Genomic DNA, 14,016 nt, shown 5'->3' with positions numbered 1-14,016 from the left:
TCTTGTGTTGTACTGAGCAAGATAGAAGTAAATTTTCATGTCATTATACAGTAAACAAAGTAAAACCTCAAGAAGACTACGCAAGTCCTGGGCTAGAGGACCAAACACTGATCCATTATTTTACTGTACTTATTCTCATGCATCTTGAATCTTAATGTATAAAAAAGAAAATATATCAAGTGATTATTTTGCTAATGCAGCTTTTTATTTCAACATTTTAATTTTTGATAACACTTCCTTATTAGACTATTCAAACTGTAGCAGATAAGCAAGCTATGAAACACTCTCTCTCAATCCTTACTTGTCTAACAAACTAGTAAAAATAGTGCATACATAAAGGTGAAGCTAAATATTCTGTGATTTTATAACTTCTCTCACAGACTCTATGGCTAGATCACTCAGAAAATTCTGCATGGAGTTACCAATGCCATAAATGTTTCTGTTGAGATCTCAGCTCTATTTTTCCTACTCCCAACACATAAATTTCTTTTCTCTTCCTCAACACCTTTCCTGCATGCCTATTTTATGTTAAATAAAAAGCAACAAAAGCATTTTTAACAAAAGGATCTTCCAAGAATTTCCCAAAGTCATCCCATCAGAAAAAAATTCTCTTATATTTTTTCAATCACTTCTGAACAGCTAGGAAGTAAAAACACTACTAAAATCTCCTTTGCAAAAACTATTGTTTTTAAAAAGCATCTATTGAAGGAGGAATATACAAAATCTGCACATAGCTGTTAGATGATCACGTGTACTTAATATTGCAGTAGGATAAAGGTTAAGCATAATATTGTTTGACCCCTTCAACTACTGACATTCATGCCATGTTATTGTTAGTGTTGCATGTTAAGCAAGCAAATTTTCAATGAACTTGTGTTGGCTTTACCACAGACACAGATGTTAGGCGGACTCCTTTGTTCATAAGGTTCTCATTATTAACTGAAACCAAGTTGAATATTTGACTGAAGGAAAGGACCATATCATTGTTTTCAGATTTTGCTCTATGACTTAACTGAACTACATCTGCCAGCTTTGGAAATACCAAGTACTTCTTGGCGCCAGTACTGGCGCCTTGCTCTTAAGTGCTTCAGCTTGAGGAAGTCTAGTAACCATCAAAACAGTTTAATAAAAACTTAAAGTTGTGATTAAGAGTTACTCATTAGCTGACAGAGTGCACTGAAATTTGCTTCTATTTATGAATAATTTCACAAAATAAGCAAATCATAGTAAACTGAATGCATGGCTGTAAATACGTAGCCTAGAAAGTTCACAAGATGTTTTTGTGATTTATGAAGTCTGTGTTATACTTGAAACCACATTTATTTAATAGATAGGCTGGCACTTCACAGGACAGTTCAGTCTGCTTCAAATCTATCCAAAGCCTTTGGGAAACATAAAGGATGGTCTGAATATAAATACAATTCCACTTTTCACCTTTTTGCACTACTGTCTCTTAGCATAAATGTGAGAAGTATTACAGTCTTTCCAACAAATCTCCCATTATAAACAGCTGTTGAAGATGAAACAACTCCAGTTTGTGCTAACCCAAATATAAGAACTATTTTAGACAGCAAAACAATCCAATGTTACAATTCATTTTTCTGGATATACCTTTGGGATCTTTGAATTAGAAACAAACTTTCTTCCATAGAAAGACCAAAATCAAAGAGTCTAGATTTCACACCACTCAGGTAATTGATGCCCAGAACTACTGTGGGTGGCAATTCTGCAAATTATCAGTCAATATTTGTTTTCTATGCAGAATACGTTACTACGGGGGGGGGGGGGGGGGGGGGGGGTGAGGGGGGAGGAGGGAAGGGGGGGAGATAAAGATAAATATAATAAGCATTTCCAAATTATTAACAATGCAATCTAAGCTAGAATCAACAATAATTATTTCACTTACCATGCTGAATGTCCCTCATGTCTAAATGAAGGCTAGACATTAATATTCCAACAGCTTGAGATCTTTTGTTACTTAACAACTTGACAACCTGCCAAAAGAAATCCATCTATTAGTATCCACCTGCATTAAAATGTTACAAGATATTTTGTATTATTAATAACAAACTAATAGTATTTTTTATTATTTTTAAGTGTTTCAACTGCACAAATCCATCACAAGTGTAAATGTCATCTAGCTGAATTTTAATCTTAAAAGAGTCACTATAAAATTTCCCCTAGACTTCATTCTTCATCAGGATGCACGCTTTCAACTTCACACTGATGTTACTAAGTGTATGAAACAGGCTGTCATATAAAAAAATCCAACTGTGTCTATCTTGGAAATGTTTTGGTTTCCAAAAACCACACAATAATTTCCATCTTTGATGTAAGCTAGAACTGTGAGAATTTGTATTTTATTTGAAAGTTTGACGTAGTAGGCGCCAATATGAATTTTATTTAAAAAGCAAAATAACCACGTACATATTGGTATTTTCTTTGATCACTTTCAGGGAATACAGAAGGTCTCAAAGCTTATTTATTTATTTTTTAAATAATAGAAAAAAGTCCTCAAAATTTCTTGCTCTAGGGAGTTAAAATTAGCCACTGAAAAATATTTTTTTTGTGCATATTTGCTTTGCAAGCATAAAAGCAACAAGTAATTCACAGCTTAGAATCCTGTGGAAGACAGTCTATTTGAATTAAGCTGGCTGTAAATTTTACATCACTAATATAAGAAGCAAGTAATGCCAGAAAAGGATCCATATCTGTAAAACAATGTGAATTTAGATAAAGACATTTTCAATGTAGGGCTATAACCATTATATAGATGAAAGAGGTTAATATTTAATCAACTCAGTTTGCTGAGTTTTGCATCGTACTAAACATGCTGAAGAAAAAAAAAAAAAACAAAAAACTTGTCAATTATTTGGAGGAAAGGCAAAAAAAACAATTTGATCTGTAAATTCAAGTTATTTTTTCATTTCATTCAGGTGGTACATACATGTTTTTTTCAAGTTACGTAATTTCTATATTAGCATTGAGATGCTGTGTCACCTACAGACCCACTGAAAAAAATAATTTAGCAATCAATTAGAAGAAATTAGATTATGTAAAAAAATAAGATAGCTTGAGTAACGAATGTCAAAATCCAATCCACATCTTAAAATGTATAAAAATACCCACAAGATGGCCACCCTGTGGCCACCTTTGATTCAATCAGGTTTTCACACACAAGTTTGTAAGTTGATGTCTGAGCTGCGGCTGAAGAGAAGTAAAACCATGACACAGAACTCTTCCACTAGGGCCTGCCTAGAAAAGGAAGCTGAAGTCACAGTGCTTGCAGAATGGGTTTCCTGATAATGTGCTTGACTGGGCAACCTTGAACCTTCACAACCAACAGTGTGTCAGGTATTTCATTTTCCTTTCCTGATAGATTCCTAACAGATTTCTGATTACAGCAAAGTGAAAATACTGCTCCCTGCAAATGAACTGAAAAAAACAAAACAAAACAAAACAAACAAACAAAAAAACAAACTACCACCACCACTACCAACAAAAAAAAAAACCTTAAAATTAGAAATCAGGCATGTCATAACTGTAGATCACATGGTTAAAGAAACAAATCCAAGGCACAGATATTGATGTCATCTCTCAGAAGTTAGCAAGTGCCTAGGCAATATCTAGCACACGTGATGTATTAGGAAATTAAAAATTGAAGTCAAATGGACTAAATCAAAATTTTACAGAATAGGATATAACAGACAAATTTTATGAACTCAAAAGGAAAACTATTATAATTCAGAAAAATATAACTAAGATATGCTACACTAGCCTTCTAATAGGCTATAATTATTAAATGTTTCCTATAAGGAACATAAATCTATTTTAAGCCCATAACTTAGATAAAGCTAGGACAAATAATATGAGAATTTGCTGTGAAAAAAAGCTATTATCAGTACCCACATATTATATATTAGCTTAAAATTGTGAAAACACTATTTCTACCACTCATCATCAATCTAAATCTCAGAACTACCAACGTGAGGACTACAAATATAGCAAGGGAACCAAAGCAAGATGAAAAAAAAAAAAAAAGGAGCCACAAAATAAAGCAACTAGGTGCTTGTGGTGCAGATTAGAATGTGATGTCTTACAGGACCAGATTTAGAGACCCAGTAAATGCCGTTAAGTCCTGCTCTTTAACAGCAATTTGGTCGAAAAGTTAATAGAAAAAAAGAAGAGGCTTATTCTTAAAGAGAGCTGCTGGATAAAAGGATAATTATTTACTGACTGATGCATTCTGCCTGTGATAACAGGAAAAAAAAAAGTGATGTCCCTATGCACAATAGGTCACCCTTTCTACCAAAATTCTGTACTTCAAGGCCATCAAAAAGTACCAAAGAGTCAGGTGAATGGTGTGCAGAATAGCATCAGGTAAAGCATTTTTATATAGCAACTACAGATTTTGTCTGGCTTTATTTAAAATGTATGCTCTAAGTCAACTTTTATACTCATCTTCATTCATTCATTCCCATTTTTAGTAAATTGCATAAATATTATAGCTTTCCAATAGAATGGTTGTAACAATAAAACACTAATTCAGAAAATATGAATATTAGCATAAGTGCCTAAAGCAATTCCCTAAAAATAAAACAATAAAATAAATCGGCTGCACAGTCTAGGCCTACAGGCCACAGACTAGTGACGCCATTTAAAGGCGGAACACCAGAAGATTGATAAATCCGATCTCTACAAGATCTAAAGCCTCAGACACAATACACAACTCCTTTTTAGTCTGGGTCCTGGACCTTTGCGTTTTAAACAAATTTGAAAATAAATAAAAAGGAAGCTAGAGATGTTATCTGAAGCCTAAACTCCAGGACAAACTTTCTAATTGTTGAGCAGTCTTCATCATTAAGCAGTAAACAAACTACATGCCAATTGTTCCTGATTGTTTAACACAAGCAAAACCAGTCAAAAAGATATTTAGTGAAAGGTAATGCAAGACACATGTTTGATGAGAACCCTGAAGCAAAAATACAAAGATTCCCTTTTCCCAGAATAATATTTAGTTAATACATGGAATTCTGAAATGCTTCGCTCTCTGGTTCCGATTTTGACCGCTAGCATTAAGCAAAAAAATATTCCATGATTCTCACTGGCTAAGAAAAACTACAGTAGAGTACAAAAACTCATAAGCAGGAAACTCCCCTGTACAAATACTTGTAGCTTGTAACTTTTGCAGAGAGGATACAGAAATACAGAAGTTCCAAACCAGATCTTAAAAAACTGGATCATGGCAGTAATGCAGAAATCATCTGACCAAGCATTATTTCAACAATTCTTTTCTATGGATTTCAGCATATTTCAAATGTAAAATTTTACATTTGTAAAATACAGTCAAAGAATTGGACCCATCACATCTTTCACGTGGATATCCTTGGCTCCTTACAGATATAAACAGAATAATGTAACACTCTTCTGAGTTTATTTTCCTTTAAGGTAAATCCAGAAGTGACTTCTGGCTAGTGATGGTGTGAGAGGAGAAACAGGCACTATGCCAAGTACTGAGGAATTTTGGTGCAGCAGGAGATCAAACATTTCTACTTACATATAAAATAACACCCATTCCTGACTATCTAAAAGACAGTCTGTGCTGACTGCATGTACTGATTTAATTGAACTTGATTTATATCACTTCATTTGAGGAATTACTTAGCTTAGAAAAATTACTAGCTTAGATTCAGATACACAGTAATAAGACAGAATCATTGTGTTCCTCAACTGGAGACTAAAAAGTGTTTAAATTTCCCTCATTAAAATAATCACAATATTAATTTTAAGGACTGGAGTGGGGAATGGAGATAAATAGCAAAGTTTAAATTATCTACATTAAATATGCATCACAAGGAAGTTATTTTTTTCATACCTAAAGCTCGTCTTTGACAGTTTGGCTCATTTTTGTGTACCACAACTACAGTTACTCCTTCTTTCATCATCTAAAGGATTGGGGTACTTAAAATTTTAGATTCTAATTGTTTACCTCTTCTGTTTATAATTGTCAGAATATCTCCATGGGTTGATTAGTAACACAAGTGACAGCCTAAAATATAACCTCCTAAAAAAATAGAAGTCCAACAAGCTAAAATCTCATCAGAAATTAAGTACTGAAATTAGAATTTTCATGCATGGCCTGCAATGCAATCAGCATTTTTTTTTTTATTGCAGGTCATCAGCCCAACTGCTGTGAACAACCTTGTCACTGTGTACTCATGTTAGGAATGCAATTACATCTTTTGATAATTTTTGCAAGAGATGTTGCATGCCCAATTTCTTTATTTCATAAAATATTAATTGATCAAATCAGGAAGACAAAAAAAAAGGAATAAAAGGATAAGTGAAAAGATGGAGAAAAAAAAGCAGAAATGTGAGAAATCAATAGGCTATTTACTATACCTAGTGGGAGATATTCCATGATCTTAAACACAAACAGAAAAAGCCACTAAAGGAAAAGCTTTAGTATTCCCACTTTTAAAGGAAGACATATGGTTACAGTCAAAATCATGATATTATTTGCTGTACCCAATCCCAGTGAAACCTTTCAATTACAGCTGTCTGCTTTTCTTTAGCAGCTTTTTGTTCTTGCTGTTTGTACTGATCAGCACTAAGCAACAAAATATAGCCATAAGGAAAAATGTGCATTAAACTCTAAGTCATCATCAGCAAAATCAACACTCTCATCTAAAGCCTTTTGATACTTTAAAAACAACAACTAAAAAATAATTTTAACAACTTGATTTTCAGGCTGACACCAAAAATCTGTTTAGCTTTTAAAGTCAGTTAGGATCTGCTAGAAATACAGTTAAGTACACTCACACAAGTTAAACAGATTTTTTTCAAATAAACCATCCCATTCAGTGTACAAATCTCAAATTTTTAGGTGAAACCCATTCAATCTACACATTTAATTCTGAAGTAACCTTTTTTGTTTTGTTTTGTTTTTTCCTTTTTTTTTTTTGATCAGATGTAAAATCTACTGCACTAAAAAGTTTTGCTTCTTGTCTTCTTAGCACAATGAAGGTAGGCAGAGAGATGGGAGGAAAAAAAAAAATCATATATCCATGCTCTCTTCCTTTTTCCCTTGATGACATCTAACGCTACAATCACCAGTGCACTGAGCCCTTGTACTGAGCGAGTTAGAAACGCGCCATGGTCCTCTCAGCCATTCAGGCTGAGATAGATAAGAATGTATTTGAAAGATACCGAAGTACTGTATGGAAATGTGTGATCACCAGTCTCCTTTGAAAGATGTCTGTAACTAAGGTGGTTCAACTTGACGGTTTTAGGTAGACCAAGAATTGTACACAGCCCAGGCTGGCAGCTATTTCTGCTGGGATTCAAGATCTGGGTTACTCTTTTTAGATGTGCAGCTTTCAAACTCACAGAATAGCCACAGCTCGCTCACTTCAACCCAAAGCCTACTTTACCCTTTACTTCAACAAACTTTCATTATGACCTTCCCCTACATAGATCTTCCAATTCATAAAGGAACACAATGAGGCACTCTACATTGCACCTCTGGTTAAGAAATGAGCATAGCCCTTCTTGTTCATGCAGAATATGTAAGCTTTTAAGCAGCAGCAGCAGCTAAAACAAGCCAATAGGTCAGCAGAATATTTCAGATGAGGATACACATACAGAATAGAGAAACAAATCTGTGATCTAAATACAAGAAAGCAGTAATAGGAAACAAGAATAAGAAATGTACGTAGTTAGAAAACATCAACCTGGAAAGCCTGAACAGGCACAATTTTGATACATGGATGCAGTCAGGTAAAATTGTGCTTGCAACAAAGAATTTTGAAGATAATGCAATAACAAGAAAAAAAAAGTCATATAGCAACAACATATCCAACAAGCCACATAAAGAAAAGCAGAGGTAAAAAAAAAAGATACCATATTAAAAAAATCAGCGTCTCAAAAAATCAGTCTTACAAGCAAAACAAATGAGATATTTAATTTCATAAATAACATCATTACATATTTATGTACAAATAAAAAGCAACATATCAGACAAGTCTTCCATAATTCCTGTCTGTCAGGGCAACAGAACCCCAACTGCCTGGAGAATGCACAAAATGACAAGAAACAGTTGTGCCAGTGACACTGATCAATAAATGTGGATAAGAAAACTCCCTAAGACAGTGCCTCACCTATTTGCAGAGGAAGCTAATCCTCCTTTTCAAAAATAAATAAATTATATATATATTTCTCCCTTAATGTCTTCCTTGTTAATGAATAAACATGAATAATCTTTTATCTGTTAATTCAATGTGGCATTTACTGTATTTACCAATTTATACTTATTTTATGTGGCATTTTATTCCTAGGGGTATTCTATTACCACAGCTTCTTTATGTTCAACTTAAAAATTCAAAAATGCTGAAATCATTAACAAAACACTTTTATTGATACATCTTGTTTGCATCTAAAGCTTTTGAAACAGAACGAAACTTCAGTAACCTATTATTTATTTTCTGGGTAGGAAAGTAGGAGATTAAAATCTTAATGTCAATAGATTAATAGTGGACTTTCCATATGAGAATATCTTCAACATTTTTCTTTCATTTACGTGATAGATTATAAACATATGGTCTGTACTTGAAAAGTTCACTGGATTTAAGTGTGTATTATTTTTCAGGAATACAGTTAAAAGATCATCAGGAAGGCTTTTAAGACAATGATTCTAAAGTTAGGAAAGAAATCTGTGCAACTCAATTCAGTCCCTTTTGTCTACCTGTTATGCTGACAGTGATATTAAGATTTTCTCATCATATGCTACTTTTCTACTATGTATTTGGTGCACACGAGCCAACATTTTCCATGTAATTAAGTCTTTAATATTGAATTTTCATCATTCTTTAGTATTTGCCTTAATTAAAATATAACCCTTTTTCTTCCTGCTTTTCTGATTACGTTTTTTTAAGTGTTGCAACTACCAATAAAAGCATTGTTACTCTGGTATCAGCTCTATTTACTAAGTAACCAGGTTTCATCATTAAGAACTGTGCTCATTCCACAGCCTGCTGCAGGTATGGAATACAGCCTATGAAAAATTCTATCCCGACAGGTAACTAAGATTGATACTGTAACTAGACAGAGTGGTTGAACAAGACAATCCAAAAGGAAGTTTTCATCCTTTACTTGGTTAAACAGTGTAGTCTCGATGAGGTACACTATTTGCTGACAGGAACCACCCACATCAAGAATACTTAGATTCATAATAGGTTTTTGAGAGAAATTACTTTAGATGGAGTAAGACGTGACATAGATTTATACCTACCTTGCTCTACATGTATATTTACATCTGTCAGATCTCCTCTGTTCTTCAGTCTCCCCTCAGTTATTCATCTTAATCTCCCCCCTCAGTCCCTGTTTTCCAATCTACCACTACAAGATTAGGAAAAAGTCTTCAGAATTATATCTGAAATCTCTTCCAAGCTACATGAACTGATATTTCATAAAACTTGGAAAACAGTGAAATTTAAGCAACCCTTTATAGAACTTACAGAAGGCATGTATCTGATAACATTTTTACGTATTTCAAGCCTATAGAGCTATGTGGACGTGAGCAAAACCAGGCTGTTTTCTTATATATATTTTTTTTTAAACATTGGAAAAATGAACGAGACACCCAGTGTGGGGAAAAAAGCAACAAAAAAAAAAAAAAAACAACAAAATTTGCAGCTCAAGAGCTAACTTTTGGCGAAGTTATAACTTATAATGAAAGCCATACCACTTTAATAGGTAGCGATGGCAGCTCCACCTATAATATAGCCCATAAAGGGCTTTCTTTGAAGATTAAGTAGGCATTCCCATTTAGCAAGCCTGCACACATTTACAGCAGCTGAGAATTTGACATACGCATATTATCAAAGGAAAATATATCACAGTTTTTGTCATAGCACCAAATAAGAGACAGTAGGAATAAAATCAGCTACATTCACAAACAAATATTAACCCTTTATTTTTCCTCTTTCTTTATGGTTCTGGAATGGATTTTAATATCTCCTTCACCCAAAGCAAGATGCAATGTTTTTTTTCAAGAATTGATTTATATTGTCTTAAGATATTTGCAGATAATCATACTAAGGAAAAAATAGAAACAATATTTTGCAAGGGTGAAAAAGCAAACAATATAGGTAAAATTACCACTTTAAAAGGGATTACCATTTACAAATAATGACATCATGTATATCTACATATACACACACAAACGCGTATACTGTCATATATAATAAATAACTGCATGCAGAACAGCAGTGTTCTCCAGAATAATACTTCACCTACTTAAACATCCCAAAATTATCATATCTTCCTTCAGATTACCTAGAACTTTTCTTCTCCTGTCCCTGTGTTCCCCCTCCCCCATGGCCTCTTCTGTAAATACATTTTTATTTCAGCTTACAATAAAATATTGTTATTAAAATCAGATGTTTATATAGAGTACCAAATATTTTATACATTTGAAAGCTATTTGGGCATTTTTTTCCTGATAACTATTTCCAGTTTAGCTAGAATTTTACATTCAATACATATAAGCAATACATCCACTTAGCATACCCACATATTAACATAAGGAAAAAATGATTGCCAAACCAGAACTTCTCTGGTAAAAAGTACAGTAAGCTTTGTGGATCCCAGCTCTGTTCTGCACAGTGCTCTTCTGCAGCTCAACAGGTGACAGAATACATCTGCCTTGCATAACGCTTCCCTGTAAAAATCACTACAGAAACACCATTTGTAAGATCTTTACAACACCCATAACTATCATAGAATCCATGTAAGTCAGTAACCACTTAAGCAGCACTTGGTGCTTTCTATAAAAACATACTTGTGAAATTACAAACATGCTTTCCCCCCAAAGAAACCTGTTTCTTCTGCTAAACATGGATGGACTTCATTATCCAAGTGTTTATTGCAGTATAAATGAAGAGAATTTCAGAAATGAAGGCCTGCATTCCAAACTACTGAGAGTGCATTCATAGAATATGTATGCATATTTGAAGTTGTTCTACTTCAATTTTCTTACATCAATGTTATGAAAAGCCCAAACTGTATTAACGCACAAGAAAATTGAACTTTGACATCTGCAACAGATGCTAGTTCTAACAGTAGTTCTAATGAAAGCATGTGATGCCTTTTTGTGCTAGATACAGCACATTTGGTTATCTATCCAGTTGATCTTTTTACCCAGATACTATCATGCAACAAATTGGACTTCTCCATTAGGCAATTTCTCTCTCATTTGGTAAGCATTTGTTTGATCAACAGACAAAGAGAAACACATGGAAGACTTTTTTTTTTTGTCAATTTAGGTAGCCCACAGGAATGTATGGTCCAGGTTATGGCAACTACAGATTGCCTTAAACTTTTGCATTGACACCTTTTTTTTTTTTTTTGAAAAAACAACTTGTTTTTTCAAAAACATATAGAACAGTCATTTTCATTTAGTTTTATCTGCATTTTATTTATTGGCAGTATTTTTGTCATTTCATTAAAAAAGTGCTAGTATTAAAATAAATATGTAATGTTTATTCATAATTTCTATCTTCACAACTGTTTATGCCACAGAATTAAATAAAATTTAAACATAAATACAATTTCTATTATGTTTAGAGATTTGCATCACCAAACCTCATGAAACGTGAGAAAATTAACAATTTATAGACAAAGCATCACGTTCTTTTACACTTCCCTCTATTGCTTTTTTCTTTTTCTTTTTAAGTTTAAAGAGGTATCATTGATTTAATTAAGAATGACCAAGAAAAGTGGCTTTTACTGGTGGGAAGAGCAAAGATCTTACACATGGGAGATTTGTTGTAGGATAGGGAGATAGAAGCTGTAACCTGCTACCTTTACAATGGAGGTTACTCCATTACCTTTATTCCCATCCCAGTTAGCAGAATCTAGTGTAGTACACAGATACATTACATGTGGCTGTGCTATCCTGCCCATCCATCAAGATGAAGGTTTTATTCAGCACGCTAGCACAATAATCTGAACCTCACTACAAGTTCTATTGCCTGCAGGAGGTTGCCAGCACAGTAAAGAGCACCTGCATGTTTATACTGCTGACCAAAGGGTGCCTGTGAGGGATAATATCTCCAGAGCCACTGGGTGTAGAGGTCATATTCAAATATAAGATGTACTGCACAACCACATTGAGATTCTGAAGAGTACCACTGCACATTGGGTGTGGGGAAAAATAAAATAAAAAATCTCAAAGCATCAAAATGCATGGAAATAATGATAGAAAGAGCAGCCTAGTCTTGAACTGATTTCAGACAAGTGAAGATGTAGAAACAACAATTTTAACCACCATTAAAGATTTTAGAAAAAAAACAAAACAAAACAAAACAAAACAAGCCTCCTTTATAGCCTGAAATTTTAATTGTGAATTACTGATCATATCACCGCGACTTGGTTGGGACATGGATACCAAGATTAGAGCCTTCTATTTAGTCAAATAAAGATCTAGATTCAGTAATTTTACCGTGGGGTTTAGCTTTCACATTAAAATATTTCTATTTTTATTTTTTGTATATCTTTCAAAAAATGGTTTAATATTAGATTTTCCTGTGTTTTTCATATTCGTATGCGTAAACTTCATATTCACTATATAAACACACTCACACAAACAACTATTATGATTGGTGCAACATCAGGACTTCAATTCTTAAACATTTTCCTCTGAAATCATGGTAATTTGTATGCAACACTTACATTATGTAATTTATAAAATTCTTTGGAATAATTTATATACTGCACATGTGTAGTCAATTTCAAAACATCATATTTGCACCACCTATTTTTTAATAATTTTGAAGTCGATAATTTTAAACCAGATAAAGCAAAGATTTTTAAAGAATGAACACATACTTGAAATTAATTAATAAAAAAGAAATGATTAGTTAACAGACATAAGCTTAGAAATGCATCCTCTATTCTCTCCTTTTAATTCTCTTTATATATATATGTATATATCTGTGTGTGTGTGTTAACAATTTCAATCCATGTAAAATTTATCTCAGCTGCATGCAAAATTCTGTCATTGTGTAATAGCTAGCCTAGAAAAGATCTGAAATTAAATGAGTACTCACTTGTTTAGTCTTTGTTTTTGTAATGGTGTCCGAAATAGGTTTCTTCCTCTCTTTAACAGCTGTTTTAGAAAACAGTTCTTCAAACTCATGATAATCTATGGAAGGTTCTTCAATTTTTTCCCACACAAGTGAAGCACTAGAATCTCTAAAGTTAAGCAAAAGACCTATGTAGGGCAGCGTCAAACTAAATAAAGTCATAAATGGTGGAATGAAGAAAATAAAATAGCAGCAGTTTATAAGTTGTTGCCTAACTTCTACTATCAACATTTTGATAAGTTGGTTCTCCCCATACTTCATTTTCTTTTTTGTTCACCAAAAAAAGAGTCAGACTCATTTATCTTCACCCATTTCACATACACAGGAATATAAACAGGCTGTATATAGGTTATAAAGTATACAGACAAGCACACAGAAGAATAGAAACAGACAGTTATCTGCAGATCACCTTCGTGACAGTGGCAAGGAAAACTTGAAAAGAAAGAAGATGTTCATCATTAAGGAATAACAGCAGAAGGATTGTACAGTCAATACTCAGAGACAAAGGAAAGATTAATAAGGAAACACCTTTTCACGACCAGGAATAATACTTCACAAAAAAACAAAACTCACCAACAACCAAACCCACATATTACAGTGTTATAGCAACTAAAAGAGCTACAAAAGTAGCTTTATGCTGCAAGAAAAGAGAAAACAGAAAAGAGAAAAAAGAAAAAAAAAGGAAAACAAGAAAAAAAGAAAAACAACTGCAGTTTGAATCTGGCTGCTAAATATGCAATGTGGAAAAAGAAGGGTTTCTAGGTCACTATACAAAGGAAACTAAAAAATGAAAACTGTTCAGTTTACATTCATTTGGAGGAAAAACACTACCAAAACTTATTCTCTCTTGCTCAAGAGAGAGACCAAATCT

The 14,016-nt window shown here is 33.4% G+C and overlaps 1 protein-coding gene across 3 annotated transcripts in view; it reads right to left on the bottom strand.

Annotated features, from left to right (window-relative positions):
• FMN2 (formin 2) overlaps positions 1–14,016 on the bottom strand; it is a 160,697-nt gene that overhangs the window by 89,938 nt on the left and 56,743 nt on the right. For all 3 annotated transcript variants that reach the window (XM_068676284.1, XM_068676283.1, XM_068676282.1), the window contains exons 8-9: positions 13,110–13,254; positions 1,907–1,994 (exon numbers count right to left, since the gene is read on the bottom strand). In XM_068676284.1, the coding sequence (XP_068532385.1) occupies positions 1,907–1,994; positions 13,110–13,254 (233 nt within the window). The remainder of the gene's footprint in view (positions 1–1,906; positions 1,995–13,109; positions 13,255–14,016) is intronic.

This window comes from Anas acuta, chromosome 3 (genome assembly GCF_963932015.1).
Source record: "Anas acuta chromosome 3, bAnaAcu1.1, whole genome shotgun sequence".
NCBI classification, from domain to species: Eukaryota; Metazoa; Chordata; class Aves; order Anseriformes; family Anatidae; genus Anas; species Anas acuta.
The sequence above is the reverse complement of the archived record's forward strand: the minus strand, read 5'-3'. Positions and strand labels throughout refer to the sequence as shown.